The sequence below is a fragment of the Dipteris shenzhenensis genome, chromosome 1 (assembly GCF_047967505.1).
Source record: "Dipteris shenzhenensis isolate YYH24624 ecotype China chromosome 1, Dip_SZ_1.0, whole genome shotgun sequence".
Classification (NCBI taxonomy): domain Eukaryota; kingdom Viridiplantae; phylum Streptophyta; class Polypodiopsida; order Gleicheniales; family Dipteridaceae; genus Dipteris; species Dipteris shenzhenensis.
The window spans coordinates 68031758-68059407 of NC_141596.1; the positions used below are offsets into that span (position 1 = coordinate 68031758).

Sequence of the window (27650 nt, forward strand, 5' to 3'; positions counted from 1 at the left end):
TATCTTACAAAAGATGTGCCACCAAGAAGTCCCCTACAAATTGTGTAGAGACCGACATGTATAAATCTCTCTCATCCATGCTCCCATACACTATCGTATTCTAGCATGTCCTTACCCTTACATCTCCTCCTCCCACCTCCTCCTCTTCCTTAAGGACACGTGCAATCAAGTGCAAAATGAAGACAAGGTTCAAGTAAATCAAGGGGCTATATGCAATAGGAAGAGTGGTTAGGGAGATGGTAAAAGGTAAAGGGTAAAGGGGATAAAGGCAAAGGGGATAAGGGGAATTAAGAAGAGAAAAATAAAAAATAAAGAAGGAAAGGGGGGAATTTTTAACATAAGGAGGACATGTGTGGTTATGGTGATGATGAGGTGTTGTGGACAGCTGAGGTGGCATGAACAGTCGAGCAATACTCTACAAATCAAGAACGAGGGTTTAGGGAAGGTAGGTGTTGCGAAGATTTTGGTGGTGAGAACGGGAGCCATAGGCTACAGCAAGGGGCCAAGCGGATGAGGCAGTGAAGTAAGCAATCAAACAACTGGATGTGTAGGCACAGTGACATAGGCAGTGGGATAGCTGACTTGTAGTAGGCACATAAGAGCTATGGAGAGGGTCAACAAGCTAGAGGTAGCATGGGGGCAACGATCAACATAGGAAGGGGGGTGCATTAAATACGGTGTGGAGTACACGGGAGGGAGGTTGAGACATCAAGGTAGGGGGGTTTGTTTAGTTGGGGTGTTTTTTTACCACCCATCATGCATAAGGGCTAAAATACACACATCAGAGTTTTTTATTTAAATGTGCAAGTCTTTCAAATGACATGGCACTTTTTTTAGGCTTTAAAATCACCCACTTAAAGGCCCATGCAAAGTATCGTGCCCTTAGAATATCAATTGCATGGTAAGGGATGCATTTTTCCTTGTTTTTCTCATCCATCACCCATCATGTACAGAGTCAAAAATCATGCATCTAGTGTCTCATTCAAACCTACGATTCTTTGATGGTGGAGACACTACTTTTCAAGGGCTTGAATCTTTTTCAAGAGATTTAATCCCTTTCTCTTTAAGGTTGTTCAAAGTATCCTACCCATTGGAGATGATTTACATGGTCGGTGATGCATTTTTCCTTGCTTTTCATTACCAGTCATGCATAAGGGTAAAAAAACATGCATCAGGTGCCTCATTCAAAAGTGTGAGTCTTGGATGGCCATGATACTCTTCAAGAGCCTCAATATCACCTAATTTAATGCTTTTAAAAAGTATCATGCCCATCTGATGCATTTGCATGATCAAGGGCTTATTTTTCCTTATTTTTCACCACTAATCATGCACAAGGGTTAAAAAAAGTCGCATCAAGAAGAGTCTTTTGCACGTGCAAGTATTTTATGGGAGTGATAGTATGGGACTCAATCTCACCTACTTTAATGACCATACAATGTATTGTTCCCATCAAATATCATTTTAATAGTCAAGGACGTAGTTTTTCTTGTTTTTCACCACCAGTCATGGATAAGGGTTAAAAAAGTTGCATTGGGGTGTCTCATTCAAATGTGTGAGTCTTTGATGGGCACAATACTTTTTACAAGCCTCAATATCATATACTTTAAGTCTTATACAACGTATCATGTCCATTAGATAGCATTTACATAATCGGGGATACATTTTTCCTTGGTTTTCACCACCCATCTTGTACAAGGTTTAAAAATCATGCATCAAGATGTCTAAATAGGCCATAATATCACTAAATATAGTTACCAAGCAAAGTATCATGCCCATTGGAAATCATTTCCATGGCTAAGGATGCTATTTTTCATGGTTATCACCATCGATCATGCACAAGGGTAAAAAATCATAAATCAAGGTGTGTCATTCAAACTTATGAGTCTTAAAAGGAAACCATACATTTAATGGATCTTAATATTGCTCTTTTTAAGTCCCTACAGAGTACTATGACCATTGGATACCATTTTCATGGTTGGCGATGCATTTTCATTATTTTGTCAACACCCATCATGCACAAGGGTCAAAAAACACACATTGATTGGCTTATTTGAACATGCAAGTCTTGGATCAACACGATACTTTACGATAGACTCAATATCCTTTATTTCTAGGCTAGTGGAAAGTATGATGGCTGTCGGATATGGTTTGCATCATCAGGGATGCATTTTTTTCTTGTTTTTAACCACTGATCATGCACAAGGGTAAAAAAAGTTGCATTGGAAAGTCTCACTCAACTATGTGAGTCTTTGATGGTGACGATACCTAGCATAGGCCTCAATATCAAAAAATTTAAGGCCCATGAAAAGTATCATAACATTTACATATCATTATCATCATCAAGGACACATGTTTTTCTCGTTTTTCACCACCCATCATGCACAAGAGTCAAAACAATTGTATCGGGATGTCTCATTCGAACGTGTGAGTCTCTGATTCATATGATACTTTACATGAGCCTCAAACGAAGGGGCAAATTGATGTGTGTGTGTGTATGCCTATGGGCTTGGAGTCCTATGCAAGGAGTGTGTGAGTGTAGGTGTGCTAGAAGGTTCTAATGACTCATTAGTTAGGTGTGCTAGATTGGTGTGATGTGTGAGTGATCATCAGAGGTGACTGATTGAGATAATCATGGAGATGATTGTGGATCTGGCCCCTGGGATCTACCAACATGGAGACAGTTGCCTATATATGTAACCACTCTTTGAATAAAGCTTTACATTTGTGCCTCATTTAATGGTCCAAGAATGAGGAGAAACTATAGAAAAACTAGTCAAGTTTTTCAAGAAGACATGGTCTTTAGAGGCAGAGAAGATGCTGCTGCCCCTAGAGGTGTGAAGCTTCTTTTGGTCTGAGACTTACACTGAGTCTTCTACTCCCAAGGACCATTAATTGCACAAAAAATGCCCTCTGGTTGATGCTTTGTGGTGTGAGGTAGTTATCCTCCAAGGTTACTCTATTTTTGCAAGCATTTCTTGACTATTTTTTAAAAAATAGATGCTACACTAAATGCTAACTTGATGCTTGAGGAGTTCAAATTCAAATCAGAGATTCAGAGATTTCTTTTTCAAATTAGAGAATGCTCTTTGAAGTTTGGTTGATGTTGATTTCTTGATAAAATGCCAAACTCTCAATCTTCTTCAAGTGCCAAGAAGACTACAAAGACAAAGTACAAGGGAAAGAAGACCCTAGTTAAGAGGTTATGGGAGAAGCCAACTAGTTATGCATATGCCAAACAATTAGGATTTTTTGAATTCTTATCTTGCAATTTGCATCTATATGGTGAAGGTGATTTCTTTGTTAAGAAAGATTGATCTTTTATAAAGGGAGACACTGTGATTAAATTGGTAAGACCTTCCCAAAATGGCTTCCAAACTAAAAATAGATAAGTTTGAAGGAGAGGCGTTTCACTTAATTCCCATGAAAGTATAGTGCCCATTGGATATCATTTTCATGGCCAGAGATGCTATTTTTCTTATTTTTCACCACACGTCATATGCACAATGAATAAAAAATCATGCATCAAGGTATATCATTCTAACCTGCGAGACTTCAATGGATATGATAATTTTAAAGGCCCTTAAGATCACTTTTTTAAAGTCTTGTAAAAATTATCATGCCCATTGGATATAATTTTCATGGTTAGGGACACATTTTTCCATATTTTTCACCACTCATCATTCATAAGGGCCAAAAAATAGGCATCATGGTGTCTTGTTCGAATGTAAAAGTTTAGGATGGGTATGATAATATGAAAGTGTCTAAATTTCAGTTATTTTGAATCCAATTCAAAGTATCATGCCCATTGGATATTGATAATTTGCATGGTTAGTGATACATTTTTTCTTATTTTTCTCTAGCTATCATGCACAAGGCTCAAAAAACTTACTTTGGAAATTCTCATTCACGCGTGCAAGTCTCTGATAGGAATGATACTTATAATAGGAATCAATATCAAAAATTTCAAGGTATGTGCACAGTATCACTCCCATCAGATATCATTTGCATGGTCATGAACACATTTTTTCATGTTTTTCACCACTCGCATGCACAAGGGTAAAAAAAGTTGCATCAGGGTGTCTCTTTTGAATGTGCGACTATCTAATGGACATGATACTTTAGAAGAGTCTTAAAATCACCCATTTTTAGGCTTGTGGAAATTATAATGGCAATAAAATATCATTTGCATGGTTTGAGATACATTTTTCCTTGGTTTTCACCACCCGTCCTATAGAAGGGTCAAAAATCATGCCTTAGGGTATCTCATTTGAACTTGCAAATCTCTAATGGGAAAAATACTTTTACATACCTTAATATCACCAAATTAAAGGCCCATAAAAATAATTATGTCTATTGGATATTATTTGCATGGTCGAGGACACTATTTTTCTTATTGTTCACCACCCGCCATGCATAAGGGTTAAAAAACCAGTGTCTCTTTTGAACCTGTGAGTCTTCGATGGGCATAATAATTTTGATGATACTTAATATAAATATATTTAATTCCCATGAAAAGTATCATGCCCATTGGATATTTGCATGGTCAGGGAAATACTTTTCCTTGTTTTTCACCACCACTTGTCATCTACAAGGGTAAAAAAACATGCGTTGGGGTGTCTCATTTGAATGTGTGAGTCTAATATGGACATGATACTTTGCACAAGCATCAAAATCAGCTACCTTAAGACCTTTAAAAAGTATTGTGCCCATTAGATATAATTTGCATGGTCAATGACATATTTTTCTTGTGTTTCACCACTCGTCATGCACAAGGGTAAAAAAATTTGTAGCGAGAAGTCTCATTTGAATGTGTGAGTACGATATCTTGAATGGGTTTAAATATCACCAACTCTAATACCCCTAAAAATTATCATGCTCATCAAATATCATTCCATGTTTAAGGATGCTTTTTTTCTTATTTTTCACCATCCGTCATGCACAAGGGGCAAAAAAGTTGCATCGGGGTGTGTCATTTGAACGTGCAAGCCTTTGATGGAAATGATACTTTTCAAGAGCCTCAATATCAACCATTTTAATCTCTAACCAAATTATTTCCTTAATTAGACATCATTTGCATGGTTGCAGATGCTTTTTTCCTTGTTTTTCACCACCTATCATGCAGAAGGATCCAAAAATGCACATGAGGGTGTCTCATTCGAATGTGTGAGTGTCTGATGGGCATGATACTTTGAACATGCTAAAATATCAACTAATTTAAGGTCTTTAAATAGTATCATTACTATCACATATCATTTGCATGGTCAGGGATGAATTTTTCCTTGCTCACCACTCGTCATGCACAAGGGTGAAAATTCACCCATCTAGGTGTCTGATTTGACCAAGTGAGTATTTGATGGGAACTATACTTTAAATAGGAATTAATATTACCCACTTTAAAGCCCATGAAAAGTATCATGACCATCAAATATATTTTGCATAGTCAAGGACACATCTTTCCTTATTTCTTGCCTCCCATCATGCATAAGAGTAAAAAAACATGCATCGGTGTGTCTCATTCGAATTTGTGAGTCTTTGATGGCAATACTATGCATGCTCATTACTATCACGCAATTTAAGTCTCGTGCAAAGTTTCAGTTCATCAAATATCATTTGCATGGTTGGGGACTCATTTTCCATGTTTTTCACACCATTTGTTATGCACGCATCGGGGTGGCTCATATGGGCATGATACTTTAAAAAAGCCTAAATATCACCCATTTTAAGATTAATGCAAAGTATCATGCCCATCAAATATCATTTTCATGGTTAGGAGTGCAATTTTCCTTGTTTCCCATCACATGTCATGCGTGAAGGTCAAAATACATGCATTAGCATGTTTCATTCAAATGTTTGAGTCTTAATGGACACCATACTTTGCATGAGCAGTCTTATTATTATCATGTAAATTATTTTTCCCTTTCGTTATCATTTGCATGGCTAGGAACACATTTTTCCTTGTTATTGTGTCAAAAAACATGCATCGAGGTGTTGCATTCATAGTTGAGAGTATCTAATGGGCAGGACACTTTACATAGGGATTAATTGCATCAAATTTAAGGCTCGTACAAAGTATCACGTCCATCAGATCTTATTAACATGGTCGGGGACATATTTTTCTTGTTTTCCCATCACTTATCATGCATGAGGGTCAAAAAACAAGCATCAAGGTGTATCTCCAATGGGCATGATACTTTGCATAGTACTTAATCTCACAAGGTTTAAGGTCGATGCAAGGTATTTTGCCCATCACATATGACTTTCATGGTTGGGTACACACTTTTCCTTGTTTTTCTCACCATGCACCATACATCGGGATAAAAAAACATGCATGTATGGTTTATGATATAGGATTTAAAGCTTAGCATTCTAGGGTTTAGATTATAGAGTTTAGGCTATAGGCTTAACGTATAGGGTATAGAGTTCATGATTTAGGATATATGGTATAGAATTTAGTATGTAAGATTTAAGCATGCTAAAGGTATTTGCAAAGTTTCATGAACATGCCTTATATAGAATCCATGAAAGGGGTTGGAAAACAAGATTGGCCAAGTCTATGCAAGGATTTATCATTTTTTTTCTTTAGAAAAAATAGATTTAAAAAAGAGACCATGGGTTGCAAGAGGGTAGGTAAAAAAGGGAATGCATGGAATGCAAAGAAGGGGAACGGAAGGAAGGGAGAGGGGAGGCAAGGAAGGGAAGGGAGGGAAAGCAAGGGGAGCGGAGTGGGGGAAGGAAAGGGAGGGATGGGGAAAGTAAGGGAGGGGAGGAGAGGGGAGGGGAGGGGAGGGGAGGAGAGGGACAGGGAGCAAGAAGCTTGAGTTCTAGGGAAGGGAAGGGAGATGAGGGAAATAAGGAGGGGTGCGAAGCTTGAATTATAGGGAGGGAGAGGGAGAGGAAGGAGAGTGGTTAATTTGAATTATTTATAGCTTTGTGGCCTATATATTGACTCTCACCCCTCCCATAACTCAAAGGAGGCTCTCCCTCCCACTCCCTGTCCCCCTCCCTTTTCCTTCCCCTTTCTCTTGCTCTCTTTTCTTCCTCCCCCCTACTCCTTCCCTTTGCCTTCCCGTCTCCCTCTCCCCTCATCCTTGCCCTCCAATATATGTTTGTGTATGTGTGTGTGTGTGTGTGACACACATATACATGTATATACATATATATATACATAAATATTCTTTAAAATATAAATCCATACTAGAGTAGATGCAAATTATATTCTTTTCTTGGTTCCATGTGTGAAGTCCTTGCTTAAAAAGGTACCAAGACTTTTTCAGCTCATCATCATTCAAAGGACTATTTTTGACGATGGCGGAGACCCAAATAGAGTCTAATCCCATAAAGAAGCCTTTTTAAGAAAAGAAGAAATGTGCTTTGATTTGTTCAAAGGCAGCCCATAATGATCACTAGAGTTGACTCCCCTTAGTTAAGAAAGGTTCAGGGTTAAAGATGGCTGATAGCATTGGGTAATTCCTCCATTTGGGAGCTCTCACCAGTCTGAGAAATTTAAAATTCTCGAGTAACAGGTTGGACCAGTCTTTATCAAGATTAATGATGAATCCAAGAAGCTATCGGCTCGTAGGAGGCTTGTTGGAATTTAATAACCCCTATCCCCCTTCACTCATAGGTCTTGTGCAAAATGCCCATCTGACTTTGGAGATTCTTCTCTTGGTGTCATTGCCCCCCCACAAGAAGGATCTGTAGAGTCTAATAAATCTCTCAAGTCCTGAGAGAGGGGCACCAGTAGGAGAGGTAAAAAATAGAGATAGGATAAATACAGTGATTCAAGACCACCCTTCTCCTAGCTAAGTTAGCCTCAAAACCCCTCCATCTATCAAGTTTCTCCTTGAATCTTTTCAAGAACTAGTCCCACCTAGCTTTCATAGTGACTTTGAAGCCCATGGGGATACCTAGAAGTCTAAAAATTTATCCTTGAGGAATCTGTTTACATCCTTTTGCCTTGAGTTGATCTTGATCAATTCTAGATATAACAACATATCCTATCTTCATATGATTGACTTTGACCCTAAAGCAGTGCAAAAGATGTCCGCATTTTAAGGCAAATTTATATGAACTGAGGAGTATGATTGAGTGTGAGATTGGTGTCATCTGCAAACTATTGGGTGACCAAGTGCTTTCTAGAGGGTAATTCAATTGCTCTGAGAGTCCCTTGATCAACTTGATCTCTTATCAACCATCCCAGGGAGTCAGCAGTACTAGCATATAACAGAGGAGCAAAAGGGCATCCTTGTCTGACAGAACGTTTTAAAGGAAAAGGTCTAGACAATTCCCCATTGATGCAAAGCTTAGATGATGCATTAGTAAGCAGAAGCTTTACATAAGAGGTAAATTTTGGGCCAATAACCAAATCTTGAATAGTCTACATTAGGAAGTCCCAGTTGAGTCTATCATATGCTTTATCAAAATCAATTTTAATGAAGCAAAAATCTTGACCTATTTCTTCAATGTGTGAAAAGCCTTCCCATAAGTTAATGATAGCCTCCCGTATGTGTCTTCCCTTTATGAAACCCATCTGCTATAGTAGAATCCATTTGTCCATCTTGTGTTTTAGTTTGAGAGCCAAAGCTTTTGCAAAGATCTTGTAGCTGCAGTTCTAGCTGCAATTCGACATAGTGAGTGGTCTCCAATTCTTTAGCTCTATTTTTTGTCCTTCCTTTGTAATAATCTTTATCACGCCTCCATTCAAGTGGCCTTGTAGACTGCCTAATTCAACACATTCTTGCTAGAGCTTGAGAAGACATGGTCCAACAGTGTCCCATAAAAATTTATAGAATTCAACAGAGTCCATCTTCACCTACTAGTCTTACCTTCTGCCATGGCAAAGATAGCTTCTTATAGTTCTTGAAGAGAGAGGTCCAAATCTAGTTGGTCTTGATCCAGGGTGAAAACCATATTTTTCCTTGTTAATCTACATGGTTGTCGTGCCTCTAGCACATCTACATCAATAGTGTCTATAGTGCTCAACAATGCAACAAAATGATCATAAATGAATTTTATATTTTCTTCTTCTAAAGATACAAAAGAGGTAGGTCCTTCGTGATTAATGGAATCTCCTCTTAGGCTCTTTTTTTCTGTATCAATCTGGAAAAATCTCTTGAAGGTCTATCAACTTTTCCATTCCACCAACTTCTAAAGTAAAGATTAGTGCCCTGTAGCCTAATTTGCTCTTGAATGCGTATTTGCTTTTTCTTGACAATTAACTGGTGCTGGGCACGAGTGTCTAAAGTTCTAGCCTTGTTCTCCAGTTCCTCCATGTCTTTATTGAACCTGTCCATCCTGCGAGATCTAACGGTAGTATTGTGTTTCCTTGCAAGTTTGAGGACTCTTTGGGTGTTGATGACAGCATGATACCATCCCTGTGACAAGGACTTAGCTAAATAGAAAAGTGAGTTCCAAATATTAGTGATAGCTTGCTGAACAGAAGGTATCCTGAAGAGAGATGGATCATCTTTGAACGAATAAATTCCCTTGTGACCCAATCCAAAATCAAGTCTTGAGAAGACAAGCTTGTGGTTTGACAGAGTCAAGGAAGAAAAAACTCTGCATTGTTTCCCAATAGTAAGATCAAGTATTGCTTGGTATACTCTGTTTAATTTGCTTCCCTTCTAAAATTCCCACATTGCCTATTAGACCACGTGAACACACCAGACTCACCAATGTCTACTAGCTGAAGGCTTTCTTTAAGATCATCCCAATAGGACAATTTAGAACCTCTTATTGTAGACCCTTTTTGGAATCATCTATCTTCTCCCATTTCCACCATGTTAAAATCCCCTAAAACCACAAAGTTATTGTCAAGGTCTTTGAGGGATTGCAACGTAGTATTTCTAGACTAAGCCCCCATGGGGAGCATAAACCATAACAATTGAAAGTGAAAACTTCCTATTGATGTAGTCTAAGGAAATCCATTTGTGATTGTCATCTTGTCTTAAGTTAGAGATACTTGCTTGCTGGTAAGAAAGTATCCCTAGAGTAGTGCCACCCCTTCCTTCATCATGATTACAATAGAACCAATTTTTTCTTTTGTTAATAGGCATTTGTTTTCTAGAGTAGTACCAGTTACTTTAACTTCTTGAAACCATATGATCTTGGGCTAAGGGGAATCGTATATAAAGGAAAACAATACAACCATACCTGGTAAACTGCCATAAAAAACCTAAATTACATAAGCAAGTCTCAAAATACCAAAACAAAAAACTCAAAGACCACATTGGGTTAAGATCTTAAAATGTCATGTCCGAATGGGTACTATCTTGGACCAGTACTATTTTCTTCTAGGTGAGTTGACAAGACCAGTATTTGAATCCATGAGTGTGTTTGTATATAGTGTATATGTGTGTGTGAGAGAGATAGTGTGAGTGCTTGTGTCTGCACATGTGTATGTCATCATTCTAGGGTAATTGTGTGTGTGTTTTTCCTAGCTATAATTACATGTCTAATTTCAATCAATGTTAAATTTCCTTTCTTATAAGGAAGAAATCGTTTGTCATTTATCTACTTCTGATTGTAATGTAGTAATCTGCTCATGTATAGATCAATGAATGAAATTCTACAATCCTTACTATTGAGCTCTCATATCTAACTAAATACACAAATTGTGTGTGTGTGTGTGTGTGTGTGTGAAAATATATTTGCAAACTTTTTGTCATGAGCCTTTTTTGGGATCTGAACAAAATATGCAAGATTTTTAAGGTTCCTCCTCACATAACCATTATCCCATCCTCTAATGTGTAAAAATATCCCATCCTCACTCTCTCTCTCTCTCTCTCTCTCTCTCTCTCTCTCTCTCTCTCTCTCTCTCTCTCCTTACATATGGACAAAAAATTCCATCTCCAAACAGACCAAGATTCCTACATGAAATGAAGGAAAGTTTTCCGTGAACTTATTTGGCATCTTTGAAAGTGTGGGAACTTTTTTCACACATTTGTAGTTAGTCCTTAGCCATATCTATGGATCATATTAAGACATCCAATTTGTCTACATAAATGCTAGATACCAATTTTTGTACATATTAAATTCTCCATAAATACCATGGTTGAGATATCAAGAATTGAATATAAGATGCTTTTGAAAAATCCCTTGCAACCAAATTTTTTTTTAAATATATATATAACCTTGACTTTTAGACACCAGAAATGAGCTTAGAAGGCCCAAAGACCCTAAAAACTACTATAAATATGGTTATGTTTCAATGAATCCCATATGGGAAAATAGGACACCTACAAGGACCCAGTAGAGTCTGTCAACATAGACTCTACTGGGTTCTTAGTCCTTATAGATGACGTGTTTTTCCATATGGTTTTTTACATCATCAAAAGATACCCATGTTTATAGTCATTTTTAGGAATTTTTAGGCCTTCTGGGCTCATTTCTAGTATTAAAAAATCCAGATTTTGCATCTATAAGAAATGCTTAGGTTATTAGACAAATTAGGACCTGCATCAACGTCGCTAAAGATGATATTACATTAAGGGAGCTCAATTTATAGCTTTCATTATCATATACATTAATGATGTGATTATGCTCATATTGGATTCAAGGTTTCCCAAATCCTCATTCAAGGGAGAAAATTAATTTAATGAGAATTCTTTTGCTAATATTTCTCAAAATTGCTTTAAATATAACAATAAAGTGTCTTTGGAATTTGTATGTGTGGGAGGGGGATGTCAAAAAAACTTGCAACAAAAAGCTCACCAAAAAATTACATACACACACACACACACACACACAAAGTTAAAGAAATGGAAAATTATTAGGGACTTCTCTAATTATGCATATATTCCTCATGCTATCTTAACTCTAGACACATAGTCATAAAAATTAATTGCAAACTCATGTTTCCTCTGTGGGCTAGGCGACTAATTTGTTGAGGATTTCCCATCCAATGCAATTCATAGGAATGCATCATAAAGGAAGGAATAAGAATGATTTTGTATATTTCCACGGGTGGTCTTTAGTACATCCCAACCAGTGGATGAATTTTCCATTGACCACTATAAAGTCCGATATCATAAAAGGTCCAAGTGCATTAGGGCAAGGAGCATAGACTACACATAGGACTGTCCTTACAGCTTTGGGCTGAAGCAGTGGGAATACAGGTGCCTTCAAGTTTCTTAGATGGTGGCATTCTAGAAGAGGCATGGTCAAGTTTCTTATATGGTGGCATTATTATTTTCTGAAGGCTTTTGGTTGTGAAGCATTTGTCCATGTTGATAAGGAATTGAAAACAAAGCTTAAGGCAAAATCCAAGAAGTACATCTTCATTGGATATGCAGGTAGTGAGTTTAGTTATCATATGTGGGATTATGGAAGTAACAAAATCATTAGGAGGAGAGATGTACTTAATGAGACTGTTATGTATAAAGATCACTTGCAAAAAAGGAAGAAAAAAAATGCAGACACAGAATACACAAAACTCTTGATGAAATCATAGGAGATGAAATTCCAAGGGTTGCAGAAAACAAGAATGTGCAATAGTAGCAGCATCAAGAACCTCAAATTCCTCCAAGGGGGGCCGACGACATGCCTTAGGTTCCCCTTGGCGGGGATACAGGGACAATGCCCCCGAAGCCAAAAATACATGAAAATTGGTACATGAGTTGCTCATGAATTGTGGGGTCAAAATTGTAAGATAAGGGTGTGGCTCACATAGCAGGAGAGCAGTGGATATGCTACTTGTATCTTGTATCTTTTCACTTGTTGGATAAGAAAAACATAGGACTGGCTTTTTCCTCGTGGACGTAGTCCCCATTGGATGAACCACGTATATCGATGTCTCTGTCTCTTCCACTCCATGCGCTTTCTATATTTTGTATTTTACGGATTCCACTTCTCGCATTGTTACTCCATTATCGTAACACAATTGACATTGAGGACGGCATGACCAACTCTGACAAGACAATGATGACTATAAATAAAGTCATCACGACAACAAGAAATCTTCCAAGAAGGGAAGCACTTCCATAAAGGATCGCACCATCGAGGATCCAGTGGAAGCGGTGGCCTAAAGAAATTATGCAAGCCATAGAGCAAAAGTTGCACATCTCTCAACCACCACAATACCCAAGAAGAGAGAATGTATGGTTCCCACACTATATGGTCAACCATATGGCCAATGAGTGCCCAATCCTATGGAATAGACTCAATCCACCAGAAGTGGCCCAACGAGAGAGAGAGAGAGAGAGAGAGAGAGAGAGAGAGTCTCGAATCATACCATAACTCCAAGAGTAGCACATCACATGGTATAACCAAAGGAGGAAGGCCGATTGGGGGAGGGAATGATGAAAATCATGGAGGGAGGTGGAGAGGAAAGAGATCTTAGAGGTTCAAAAGGGAAGGGAACGGGCCTTCATACTGTAATTAAAGAGATTCGTGACATACACATGTGAGGAGGTATAGATAATAGGGAAAGAAGAGTCCCCCACGTCAACCAAGAGCACCCGCTTTCATGGCATCAATTAAGAATTAGAGCCTTGCATTGACAAGTTGGGTGGGTGTATGTGAGCATAACAGTTGAGTACCTTCAATTAGGTGCAACCACCCTCGACCTCCATTTCCACAAAAAACAAGCTCCATATCCTATGTCAAAATTGGATTACTCAAATGCATGGATCTCTTCCCTAAGAAAACACTTACGAGTGTTGGCAAAAGCATGCTTTGCACCTCATCCTGCCTTCCCAATTTTATGATATTATCCCTTTGACTATGTGGAGCTAACATATTTAATGCATCCACATGGAGAGGTGGACACAAGGGAAAATTGCCACCCCAACCATGGGCCATATGCCCTCTTATTTTATATAATTCATGTCATGTCGTATTACACACATTCAAATTTAACCACAATAACATTGGTCAAATTTACTTCTCACATTACCCCCCCCCCAAAATATGTACATCATTCCATGCTTGGGTCAATTTCAATAAGCTCTCGAAGACAATCTCTTGCACCTTGATTATCATGCCTAGTGAACACTCGAAAGGGGTGAGCTTGTACCACTCCTCATAGACTGCTAGAGCCTTCACTCAACTCCTACAATAGGTCACACCACCCTGTCAAGTGCCAGATCCTTCACTTATACCCTACAAAACTGCAGGACTTCTTGTGAAGCCCCTCATGGACCACCAATGGCTTTGTTCAACCCGTACAAGGGTGCACACCTTCAATTCAAGCCTCTCATGGAAACAAAGATACATGTTTCACACTATCATCTTCACTCTAGGCATACACCATTCAAAATAAATACTCAAAAAACATCTCCATCTCAATTGCTTGACTAGCTTTGCAATTGGATCCAGTTACACTCACATACACTATCCATGCCACTTGCTTGACTAGCTTTGTAATTGGTCATCCTAGGTTACACATCACCTCTATCATCCAAACAATGTTATGCTATACCCATACTAGCCTCCCCAAGTTGGAAGGCCTTGCTTCAATCAAACACTATGTGAGTCGTTGGGCAAGAGATCCCTATTCTCTGTCATTTCTTCTAGACCATCCAAGTGACGTGTCTTTAATAAATATCATCTCAACGTCAAACTCTTTTCTCTCAATGTCAAATTTTTCCAAAAGGAAAATCCAAACTATGCTACCTTTGCTACCAATACATAGGAATCGCCCTTGCCTACTCCATGGTCGTGAGCACCTTCCAGTTCAACTCTAGCTGAAACATATCACTAGCTTCATTGGTCATCTAACTCACCATATACTGAGCCATTCCAAAGGCAAAATCCTCATTTTCAATCTGCATTCTCTTAAATACCTTCTGAAGAATAGCTGCTCTCACTCCACATATCATTGCAATGTCTCTCCTCCTTTATCTTGACTTAACTGGGCCACTTATACACATGCACACACACAAAAAAGGGCCTTCCTGTTGGCCAAAATGCTTCCACAAAATGAACAGCTTTTCTTAATGTCCTCGTCTTGCTTGTCAAACCAAAGTTTGGCAACCCCCTTCAAGAAAGTGTGGACAAATTCAAGGCTAACCAACAGCCTAAGCATAGTGTTGGTCCAAGTGGAACCAAAACCACATCCTACAAATAAGGTATGGTTGAGCTAGAGTTCTGAGGCAATGCACAGATTTTCCACAGTTAGAGTTGTCATTAAGAGCTTGAACATTACGAGAGAGGCAATCTGTTTTAAAAAAATAGCAATCAAATAACTGAAACTACCACTAGGCTCACTTCCTAAATGATACAACCTATGGTTCTAAAGAAAAAAGCTTCAAATTTTCCACCACACAAACTTTGTTAGGAAAGACGAGTCATGGAGAGTTTTCTGCCTGCACATACATAGGGAGAGAGATGGCATTCCAGGATTGGCTTATCTATACGAGGTGTTGCATTGGTCTGCACATATTATATATTGCACAAGGTGACTAAATATGAATAGCCTAATGAGCAAAACTAGCTGGGTGTATTTCCTGTAATCGTTCACTGTGCACCTGTTCCAAAAAGTTACTAGCACTTGGCATAGGCCTTAATCTAATGTTATCCTTCTGCTTAAAGGACTCTATAAGAGCTGTATTTTAGTGCACAGTTTCAGAAGCAGTAGAACTTCAGCAGATTACAAGTGTTTCTGGAATTAAGACCTATGCCAAGTGCTAGTAACTTTTGATTAACAATGTGTAATGCTATCCAGTTCAGGGTTTATAATAATCACTTCTCTAGGCACCACGTGCAAACATGGCCACATGAAGAGTAGCAATAGAAAACAGAAATGACAAAATGTGGGCTTTCAAATTGTAATAAAACAAGGAACAATTCCAACAACTTTCCTGCGTTTAAACAGCCACACGGCTTGGCACACGAATTTGTGAAATGAAAATATTTGTTTTTTTCCAAGGCCATCAGAGACAGAAATATCTTACAGAAAGAATCAAAAAGTTCTGTTGATACAAAAAGTGGACTTGTAATCTCAGAGAGGAAACAAAAGCAGTGAATTTGTCTCCCCAAGCCTAATTCGGTGTGAATAAACAAACATTGAAATTAACCCATTAAAAAAAGGCCGATTGACATGCTAATAACACCTGCAGTAGAGAAGAAGTTCTAATTCAAATCCTGAACTCAGTGCCAGAAAAGGAAAGCACATCCATTCATGAGCAATGCCCAACTATCATCTAGCATCGGCCATTTCCCCCTTACTAAACAAATCATGAAAATTAAATGCAGAGAGTTGTTTTCTGCATTATCACAAAACAGCATATACATATTGAGTTAACATTACATCAGCATTGGTCATTTGAGAAGTGTGTCTGCATTCTCCAATACATTTTTAAAAAAACAGCACAAACATATCTAGCTATTACTACAATAGTCCTGGCAAGTAATTTTACGTCTTACCATGGGATTCATCAAGAGAAGCCCCTTCAAAGATGATATCCTAAAGATGGAGGACAGCTGCTTTTCAAGCTGTACCCATCTTCTACGCTAAGCACAAGAATGCTACAGTATCCCTGCCTGCAAAGATCAGCCAGGCCAACTGTTACCCATGCCAGATATGGCAAATTTTCAGACGTGTGACGTAAGCCTTGGAAGAGCAAGGCGGAATTCAGCTGCCAGGGGTGGATACGTCCCCACAACTCTCCTCACATTGCTCTTCCATAGGCTCACGGCGTCGAGACGAACCCTCTAATTCTCTGACTCGCTGGCGCAATTCCATAAGCTCTTGCTCCACCACAAACAGACGCTCTTTCAAGACCACATTCTCTTCTTCTAAATGTGTGATGAGATGTTCCTGACTATAAACACAATTTTCCAGGTTCTGGGGAGCACCAACATCTGAGAGTTGAGAAGGATAGATTATCTCAAACCGGCTTAGGCCTTCATCAATACGTTGTTCTAGGCGTTCCACAGAATAAGCACAAGCACCTGCATTCCACAAGTCTCCTTGATCGACATCACTCTCACTCTCAGACACATCCCGCTGCATGGCAGCGTAAGAACGAAGGCGGATGAGGCCATTCATAGAGCCATATCCGTCCACACCCAACTCCTTATTCATTTCCTCTACCAAGCCCTTATCCCGCAAGCCAGGGGACAAGACTGGCGTAGGAATGATGGCAGGAGTTGCAGGCGAGGGGGCTACGACAGGAGCGATACCACCCAATTTCTTCGCCCGCATGATAAAGGACGTGGTGTTGCGAGGGGCAAGAGGAGCGTGGGAGGGGTACAGTTTGCTCCTGGCTAGGATCCGTCTCCTCTTCAGCCGGTTCCTGGATCCTTGGCTATGGCTTTGGAAAGGAATTTCCACGCTTTCGAAGGGCGATTGCCTAGGGGCGTTGTGGTGCAGAAGGAAAGGGACAGAAGGGTCGAAGCGCCGGCCTCCCAAGGCATTGCCATTATTTCGCTTCCCGTTCTTATTCCCCTTCCACGGATTGATGGCATGCTGAGGGTGAAGGAAACCCCTACTCGCCCTACCTCCTTCTGGCATGCTGAAGCCCATGAAAAGCTGAGGTTTTGCGAGCTTGGGACAGAATCGCTACAGAAAACTTCGCAAGGAAGACGTCGTGGAAACTGGAAGACGAAGCTGGGACAAGAGCTGACCTTACACCTCAATGTGATGATCTTCTTCGAGCCTTACGCTCGCCCGACTATATATAGCCTCCCTCTGCATGACGACCGCTCCCCCGCAGGATTGTAGGCTCCCTTTCATTTCAAGGAAAACAATTTAAGATTTTATTAGCAGGCTCTCTTAGTGCTTACGGATCGAGTTGGGGCAAAGTTTTGTGGTTATTCTTGCCCGCTCTCCTCAAGACAGTGCTAAAGGATAGAGTTGGGCAAAGTTTTGTGATAATTCTTAATTTTTTTGAGAATTTCTCAGATTTTGAAGTTCTACTTTTGGGTGGTGAACTTTCCTTTTAGCGCCACCTTCCGTCCAATATGCCTACTGCACCCTCAGATTTTAGCCATCTTGAAGAGTCCACCAGCAAGACATTCTAGTGCAGCAGAGCAACGGCAACACCACCCTCGGTGTTTGTGCTCTTCAAGATTCTCTGCTCTTCTAGTAGTAGTAGCCGGCTTTTCTCCTCCAAGCTCATGGTGGGTTGGAATTTGGACATAACTTATTCAGCTTTTGGCCAGCTCCCAGAGCTACTCACTTCTTGCCTCCCCCACGCTCCTAGATCCATGGATTTGCCTCAGACTTCAACTTGGCCCACGCTGCATTGGAAGAAACCCCTCGCTTCGGGAGAATTGATGCAGAGTGCGCTATCTCGTACAAGAGACACACCTTTCTTCTTTTTGTGTTGCCTTGGCTGGGCAAAGAACTCCTCAAGAGAAGTTTGAAAGGGAGCAGTACATATCCGATGTTACGCCAGAAGTTAGCCTGTACTCGTATCCAATGGAATCAGAGGAGGCGTCGAGCATTAGAACTGTAAGAGAAAGTTTTGTTTATGTTGTATGAAAGTTTTTTCAGCTATTTTCATCAAAAAGTGATCGAAGCCTCACGAAAAGATGTTTTCGTCTGCATGTAATCGAAGGGAAGCCTCACAAAAAGACGGGCACGTAAGACTACAAATTGAAGGAAGGTTTATGTAGCATATCGATGGTTAGGGAAACGACTACCTTTCTTGCGCGTTCCTATCTTCTGTACAACTGTGTTTCCTTTTTTCCTTGTCTCATACCTATTGAATATCTATTTTTCTTGTCTCATACCTATTGAATATCTATTTTCCTTGTCTCATACCTATTGAATATATATTTTTCTTTTGCTCAGTTGATAACAACGCACACAATTTGCTTCAACGCGGTGTTGAACTTGCACTTGTGCTTTTTTTTGCTTTTAGATTTAGCAGGTGTTTGCCTCTACTAGCACTAATGGCTCCTTTGATTTTGCGAGCCCATAGGCTAAGAATGCATCTGCAAACGATGCTGATTCCAAATCCCAAGGTTCCATGCTCCTGGTCCTTGTCGATAGGTTGAATGGCATAATTTATGGGTGAGAGGTTTGGGTGAAACGCTGCTTGAAAGGCTTGAATCGCTTGATTGTATGAGCTCGTAGTTCAGAATTATCATCGCATACTATCTTCAGTGTAGAAAGCCAGAGTAGGAACTCTCGTGGAGCAGCTAATCCATGAATGCGTGAAGGTCGGTGTAGGGAAGTATCTACATGAAGTCGGTAGATATTGCTTCTAGTTACCAGTTTCATAAAATTTCTCAAAAACAACTTCTCAAATAGCCGGATGCAGCTTTACATGCTAGGACTTATCGAAAGGACATACGAGGGGGAAGCATAAGCAGACATAATGTGACATCTAACATGTAAGATAGTCCTCATGCATAGCAATAGAAGATAGCTATTGATAGCAAGCGTGCCGAAATTTATAAAGCTCAAATACACTCTTGATGGATTGCATTGTGACATTTTGATCACGTCGCATGATCCACCATAGAAACAACAGGACCTTTTCGTCATATGGTATTTGCAACAAGGAAGCATTAAGTGATCACAAGTTCTGAGCTAATTTCATGCACTTTGTGCAGCAATCATTTGAAGCTATAAGTCATGCATGCAAAGATAAAAGGGAAAGCAGAATGAGAGGGAAGAATTTTAGGTCGCTTGACGGGAACAATATGGAATAGCTTATGGAACTTCAAGGCATGAAAAGTTTCTTTGAACCGAGACATTTCAAAGAAGAGAACAAAAACGAGGCCAATTGATTGCTCGCCAGCCGACTAAAGCAACTGTAAATCCTGGTTTCTATCATCATACAGACTTGAAATGAAAAGGAGTCTTAAATCTTCCAATGATTCTTAGTCCACCATATGACAATCTTAACGCTTAGGCACATAATGGCTCTGGGAAGACCACATGCTTTGTTCTAAGTTTCAACGTCCTGTGGAAACTAGTATTTGAACATCGGTAGTGACTGTAGTAGTCATCATTTGCACGCAAATCGGATGGTCATTCCCTAAAGCCACATTGCCAACCATAACCGTTTGGGTTTTCTTCGTGTCGTCTTATTCATGGCTTTGCAATATTTTCTGCCTGGGGAGTGCATACAATGACAACATCAAAACATTAATCGGGCCTCCATTTGCACGACTTGCAGCATGCATCGAGACAAATGGTGAGCCATCACACCTAGAAGCAGAGTGCCTGTGGACGTTGGTTGCAATTCAGCTATGTTTGTACCTTGACTTCTAACATTGGAATGAAACGTACAGTGGTGATACGACCAGGTTGAGACCAAACGTAGTTGGAAGGCCCGATAGGTTGTCATGCGAGAGGGAGATTGTCAGAGCATTTAAGGGAGGAGAAGGAGGAGGGCATAGTGGGAGGGGCCATGGAGTTTAAAGAGAGGAAGAGCAGTAGCAGCAGAGAGTGAAGGGGAGAGAGGGAGTTGGGAGAGGCGAGCATGAAGATCAATTTCTCCACGCCATCACCTCCTCTGCATTCCCATTAGGTACATGATCTATGTACAAGACTCTTACAAAGAGTCTTATATATCTCGTTATGTATAGTACTTTGGAGAAATTGATGTGTTTGTTGTTATGCTTGCATAATGAGGAGGTGCTTCAAAAAGTAGGAAAGTTCACAACGATAACCTCTATATGTGCGATATTTTCAAATTCAACTAGTTATTTAGCAAGAAGGCTTGTTGATCAAGTTGTCATTGGCAACCCAGGAGGGTCACTTATTACAAGATTTTGAACACGACTCATGTCAAGATACTTGTTTTGTATGAAGCAGACCACATGTTGGCTATGGTAGGCTTCTGTTTTCTTTTAATACATTTTCCTAATGGGCAATTAATGTCTTACCTATGTGAATGCTATGGCTTGTGCACCGTCTAAAGGTGGCATGCCTAGTTTATGCTATATTTTTAATTGAGTCTAGTCAATACTTGTTTGTGTGCTATTTTTTATAAAAAGTCTCAACCTCAAATGCCAATATCCATGATGGGGCGATTTGACATTAACTTCATTTATTATTTAATATGCGACTTCAGCTTTCCTAACATTTTGTCAAAATAATAGATCTTTCCTTGTTTTGGTCAACATCATCCCCCTGACATATCTTTCCATAAAATTTAATCCCGTGAAGAATTTGCTTTGGATTTATTTACGTGCAATATTGTTTTGCAGGTGCGACCTCTAAAGGTTGAAGATTACTATAATTTCTTGCTCGATCTGTTCTGCTGATTGCCAGAAAAGCTATTTGCCAAATGCCAAAAAGCTGGTCTACCAATAGCCACAAAATTTATTCTACTATAAAAGCTATTTTTGCAAAAATATATACTACAAAAAAACTATTCCATAAAAAATGGCTTTATGCCAACCAAACGGGCTTTATACCTACCAAATGGGCTTATGCCTGCCTAGCAAGCTGTATGCCTGCCTAACGAGCTTTATGCCTGCCAATGAAAAGATTATTGTCTACTAGATAGGAAAAAAAAGGAAGTTGCCATCGGCTCCATCAAGAAAGTTTACATACTGCCAAAAAATTTATTCTACCAAAAACATTGTTCTGCCCAAAAGACTATTTTGCCAAAAAAGCTATTTTGGAAAACTATATACAGCCAAAAAAGCTATTGTGCCAAAAGGTTCTGTTGGGAAAGTTATCTTGCAAACCTACTTATCAATAATGTGTGATAGCCGATCCTCTGTTGGAGCAGGGACCGGCTGGTGAATTACTTTTTGGAATGCAACAAAATGGGCCGACATGCAAACAGAGAATTCCTTTTGTCCATGAAAGTCTGCCTGATACGGTTTGCAGAGCTATTATTAAAACTAGTTGGTTGCGAATGAACTGCTGCTTTGGTGGTGTTTTACGGGCTGCCGACTGCAAATCTTTTTGCACCCTTGTTCAGTCACCACCTTTCTAGTGGGTATTGTGATTTAAGGGTAGAAAGTGTCTTTATGGGGGTCAGGGCCAGGAACTCTGGCATTTTTCAGCAACATCTTGCCTCACATTTTTAAATCTAGAATGCTTATGTATATATACATATATATATATATATATATGTATATACATATATATACATATATATACATATGTAGGACCGCGAGAAGCCGGGGAATTTTTTGGATCATCTCTTCCGACAAAGGGACCAGCCCTGACTATGGCACTGTCTGCTACCAAGCTTGATTGACTGCTCTTCAGGCCTCCCTGGCTTTCCTGCACCTCCCAGACTACTCTAAGAGATGAATTCCAGGGTCAGGTCCTGACTTTCAATAATGCCTGCATCATTCTTCATATCCTTGCCGTGCTCTTTATTCTCTTGTTTAATTGTTCGTCTTTATTATCTCTTGTATCCACTTGTCTTTCAAACGGATTGTTTTACTCGAGACTGCGCAAATTTGGGTCATGCGACCATAGCAAATATCTTGTGATCTCAAGATTGATCATGTGTAGGACCACTATTTGCAATTTTCCAAGCCTCGATTTCCTTTGATTGGCAAAACTTAATAGTCCAGCTACAAAAGTCGCATACTTTTTGTAAACAATGTAGGTGAATTTCTTATGGCGGGTCTTGCTTGCATTATTTTAGATCAGACATATTGAGTCCTTTTATTAATTATAGTCCCAATCTCTGTGGCATACTATGGTTCGCATCGCTTAAATTTATCTACATATCTGTGTAAACGTTTGAAGTACACCAGGATTAAACACTGGCCAACAAAACTTTCTCTTGACGCACGTAGTCCTCTACACATAGTTACAAATCTCCAGCAATAAAACACAAGCAAACTATGCCCATCAATTTTGTCCCCTTGTGATGAGAGGGCATGCCCTTTTACAGAATTTTCACCATGTCTTTCTCTAAATTCTCTCAGCTACACTTGTTCTCATGCTTCCCCATGCTGCTAGCCTTATCCTAGCATCCTCGCCAACTTCCATCATGGTCGCAACAGGTCTTGGCTGCAGCACCCTTCTACCGTTGTGAAGCAATAGTCAAATCAAGGGCCCACCCTTTTGGCTTGGTTCCTTCATATTTCGGCTTTGCCTATGCCTCACCTTTGCTTCCACTTTTGCCCTTTTCCCTTCACCTTTGTCCTTTGCCTTCACCTTTTGCCCTTTGGCCTTTGCATTGGTTCTTCTATTCATGCTGTCAGCAGGTCTGGAACTTGTCATTCATCTTCTAGCCAAACCTTTTCTCTTTGTCCTTCATCTTGGTCTTCATCTTTGATGTCAACACTACTTTTCTTTGCTATTAAGAAGGCTCATAGTGGATCTAATAGCTTAAAGGCCTAAAATATTGGAATACAATAAAAAATGCATAAGATATCCCCAAGGCGTGTGAGGTGCCTAATAATGATGTCATGACAGATCTAAAATCGTAGATCCAACCACTAATCTACATCAAGTATGGACTTTTTACTATAGCCGTGAGTGCATGCTAAAACAATGAGGTTCCCGAGTTTCTCTATGGCCAAACTTGATAATGTCCAATACACTGGGATAGGGCTACACTCATGCATAAATGTCCTCATGCTATGGAATGATCTAGTAATTTCAGTGGTGGTGGTCACTAGATCCAAGTGTGGGGCAATCTAACCTAGTTGCATTGATGCTATAGTGCAGTGCAATCCAACCTAATTGCATTGATGTTATAGTAATCTACTGATCTAAATTGCCAATAGAAATTGAGTCCAAGAACATCATATGCTTCGTGTCAAAGGTGAAAGCATATATGATGTGTGCTAGAATGAAATACCAAAGGAGCTGGATGTGCAGAGGCATGCATCTCTGCATGCTACTGGAGATGTGAGAGCCTTTTATTGAGGACTTACCTACTACAAATCTACATGGTCACTACTAAAGTCTTGCTATGTACATGCATCATCTAAGGTGATAGCAGATGGAGTTAGATCCATGCATACATGTGATGGCTATACATCACTAGAATCAAGCGGCGTTGATGTAGATGGGAGTGCCTCGTTTGAGGGCATACCTACAAATGTGCATGATTACAAATTGGAGGTTGATCCATGCTAGCATACGATGCATGTAGTTCTATTATCTTAAGAATAAGGAGGTGAGAACTAGAATTATATACTGATATATACCCTTTGGTAAGAAAAGGCTGAAGTTCTCTTTCCACTCATAGATTTGATCCAGAGTGGTGAATGGTGTATCATCAATATGACGTGATGGTGAATAGTTCTCTAAAGATTGTCTAGCGCTCTATGCCAGAGCCTTACTTGTGTATTGTTGAGAGTGTCTACCCATGAGAACACTATGTGTGAGCTACCGCTATGGGGAATTTGTAATGCTTAGATAATTGTAGGCTTATGTTTAACAGTCTGAGTCAATTTAACGTAACTAATGAAGTCATGTAGAGCATGCTATAATAGTTATTTCAGTTCATCTATTGTTCATTGCATCATGCTTGTTGAGTTGAAGTGTAGGTCATTTTTATTGTAGTTTTTCTTGTTGCATAGGTGCTTTGTTGCCTGCTTGGCGCTACTCTATGTCAAAGTGCTATTGTTGCCTTGTAGGTGTTGCTTCTTACCATTTTTAATATACTGAGTAGTAGTTTTGCATTACTTGATGCCCTTTAGTTCTTTTTGCCTCTATGCTTTAGGTCATTGTAGTAGCTAACTACTTAGCTAATTTTATTTCTTTGCAGTTGCTTGTTTGTTGACTACTTTGTGAGAAAAAGGGAACTCTCTCTTTATTTTTTGCAAAGAACCTGACAAGGAGCCTCTGAAAACCTTAGGCAAGAACCCTTACAAAAATCTCAACTCACAGACCTTATAGAGTAAATCCTAAACATACTCACTCAAGAGAGGATAACTAGAGGAGCTCCATGAAGTTGGAATGAATATCTTTTTGAATAACTAAAGAGGAAGATGAGCTCTACAAGAAGAGATAAATGAGAAATGGAGATGCCTCTCGATGAAAGAAAGGCCTCAGACCATGACACGAGTAAGGGCTTACACCTGGTTTGAATCCGTCCCACTCGGAGGAATGCATTCTTGGTGATAAAGGAAAACTAAATGACCTGTGGGAAGTGATAAGGGCAGTAGTGATGTAGTGCATTTGGAAACACAAAAATGCAATGGTATTCTATAAAAGTCTTAGTGCAGTATCACTTTGAAGATGAAGTGCTAACAGAGCTAAGGAGAGTCCTCAACTATTTTGGAAGGAAGCATGTTATCTCAGCATTAATAGATTGGGTGATCTATGCCTAGCATGCAGGAGGTTGCAACCTTTTTTGTATCCTTATCCTTTGCTTTAGCGCTCTTTAAAAAAAAAACCTATATAGAGTTTCCAAAAATACGTAGAATACCAAAGGAAAGTATTCATTAAAAATATACTAAGGTACTTTATGTTCTCCCTTCTTTTAACAAGTCTTCCATAGGTGAGCTTTTTATGACACACAAATGTTCAATCTTTCATCAAACTCATATCTCACCATCCTTTCTAGATTTGGCCTAGAATTGAATTAAGGAGTTTGAAGACATTGGTCTCATGGATAGTTAGCTCATGGCATGGTTTAGGATTGGGACTCTAATTCCCACTCTAAACCATTCTAAAAAAAGCCACACTTTTTCTCATCTTGAAGTAGGCCCAAATATAGTGAAATATTGGAGGATACCTGTACTAAACCTAGCGGACATTGGCTACTAAACTGAGAGGACATGTAAGGGTAGTCGTGATCTTTCTCATAAGATGTAGGGTGAAATGCTGAGGATCGATGAGGACTAATTAATTTGTTAGCACTACCTTCCAGGCAGTGCTATCGTTACACTTTTCATAAAAAAGTGTCCCACACCATTTTTCGCCAAGTGGCCCCCTACTATTTTGGTTCTCTCTCTCTCAAAGTGTCCCACACCATTTTTCGCCAAGTGGCCCCCTACTATTTTGGTTCTCTCTCTCTCTCTCTCTCTCACTCACTGAGTTTGCAAATCATTCGAATTTTCCTATACACGGGCTTCCATTAGAGGTGTTGCAAATTAATCATTCATTCATCTTCACAATTATTTTCCTTTGAGAGAACCAATTGAAGGGAGTACCTCTACTCACTTGTTTGTTTTCTTTTTTTATCTGTAGGTTTTTTTTCTGAGAGCCGTGTCTAAATAAAATCAATTTCGTGTTTCTCTCTCTCGCGAGGCGTGCTCCCCCTGAGTGGGGCTTCCTAGCTCGCCTCTTTCCTTCTCCGTTGATGTTGCGTCACCCTCCTCCCTTCCCCTTCCGCGCATTCCAGCTCCTCAGATTTCCCTCCCACCATGGCCTCCTTTGCCTTTAGCTCCATCGTTTTTGCTTCCCCCGAGATCTCCGCCCCTTCCACTCGCTCCAATCCTCCCCCTTCTCCCTTCTTCTCCGCCTCCAACTCATCATCCACAACCACTTCCAACAGCCTCTCCCCATTGAATTTTGTTCGAAGCTCCTGTCTCGTCTCCAAGCTCAGCTTTCGTAAAGGAAGGAACGGGCAACTTTCTGGCGTCCAGAATATCAGTCCAGGAGTTATTAATTCGTCGAGAACACAACGCCATCGAGGTGTGACTCTTAAAATTGTTGCATATCTTTGATCGCTCCCGAAGGAGATCGCTGTTCATTTCAAATATCCTTTGCTGAGCTTGTTTTCAGTGATCCGATGCGTGTAATCGTTTCCTTGCAGTGACGTCGTCCGTCACTGGCGTTTTTCCGAAAGTCCTAGCGAGACCACAAAAGTTTTGTTTTGACTGGTCAAATTTTAAATTGTGGAGTGTTGCTGCGGGTAGATCTATCAGTAAGAAAGTGCGCTGTGCTCGCTCAATTTTGATTTGTGTAATTTGACAGCTCAATTTTGATGTGTGTAATTTGACAGCGAGAATTCACGTGGTGAGGAACTTATTGCGAACTGTCTTAGGGAACTCGTGATTTACAACACCACGACAGACGAAAATCATAAATATCGGAAACTTAAATACAGCCGTTGCATGTACACGCCTCAGTAAATCTGGAGATTCAAGACCTTTCGCGATTCAGAGTGTTGAAAAATGCGCAAGTTGTTATCCGTAGTTATTCTCTAAGCTACCTCACCTATTCATCAGCGCTGATGGCATTGTCCAAGGCATGCACTACTCATGAAGACTTTGGTTGAAGCTTTACGTTCTGTCATCCTCCCTAAGTCCGCTTGATTCCTTACGGACTGAAGTCAACCCCGTAGGCTGTCGCCGGGACGTCGAAACTGTCTTTTTCCGCTGCGTAATTTGTTTGTTTTTACCTTCGCTTTCCAGTAAGCTCTAATTTGTAATTAGATAATTCTAGCCTTGTGAATGAAAACTCCATATTGTTCGTTTCTACGGGGAATGAAAACATACAAATAAGATGGATTTAACTTTTTAATTCGTTTGTGCGCTGCATTCTTTAACCGATGCATAGCTGCTGTCAAACTTATTTGATAGATTTCCTCTCTGGACGGATTTGCTTTGCGCTTCGTAAACCTGAATCGGAATATTACTATTTTACAGAATATGTGAGAGCCGCATCTTCAGAGGACAATGGGACACCAACAGGGTTGTTGCCATTGGTGGTTTGTTTTGGGGAAATGCTGATAGACTTTGTACCAACGGTTGGTGGAGTCTCCCTGGCTGAAGCACCAGCTTTTAAGAAATCCCCTGGAGGTGCACCAGCAAATGTCGCAGTGGGCATTGCCCGGCTCGGTGGCAGATCGGCCTTCATTGGAAAGGTT

At 39.9% G+C, this 27650-nt stretch overlaps 2 protein-coding genes across 3 annotated transcripts in view; one reads left to right on the forward strand and one right to left on the reverse strand.

Moving 5' to 3' along the window:
• Positions 1-16276: 16276 nt before the first annotated feature.
• On the reverse strand, positions 16277-17759 carry LOC147906269 (uncharacterized). The gene is made up of 2 exons (XM_087383942.1): positions 17569-17759; positions 16277-17456 (listed from the first exon to the last, which is right to left on the reverse strand). The coding sequence occupies exon 2, from the start codon at positions 17453-17455 to the stop codon at positions 16574-16576; it is 882 nt and encodes a 293-aa protein (XP_087240068.1). The 5' UTR covers position 17456; positions 17569-17759; the 3' UTR covers positions 16277-16573.
• An 8308-nt stretch (positions 17760-26067) lies between these two features.
• The window catches only part of LOC147906270 (putative fructokinase-7), a 33018-nt gene continuing 31435 nt past the window's right edge, over positions 26068-27650 (forward strand). For both annotated transcript variants that reach the window (XR_015541353.1, XM_087377573.1), the window contains exons 1-2: positions 26068-26473; positions 27430-27647. Coding sequence is in view for 1 of the 2 variants with exons in the window: in XM_087377573.1 (XP_087233699.1) it covers positions 26203-26473; positions 27430-27647 (489 nt within the window). In the remaining variant the exon portion in view is untranslated. The remainder of the gene's footprint in view (positions 26474-27429; positions 27648-27650) is intronic.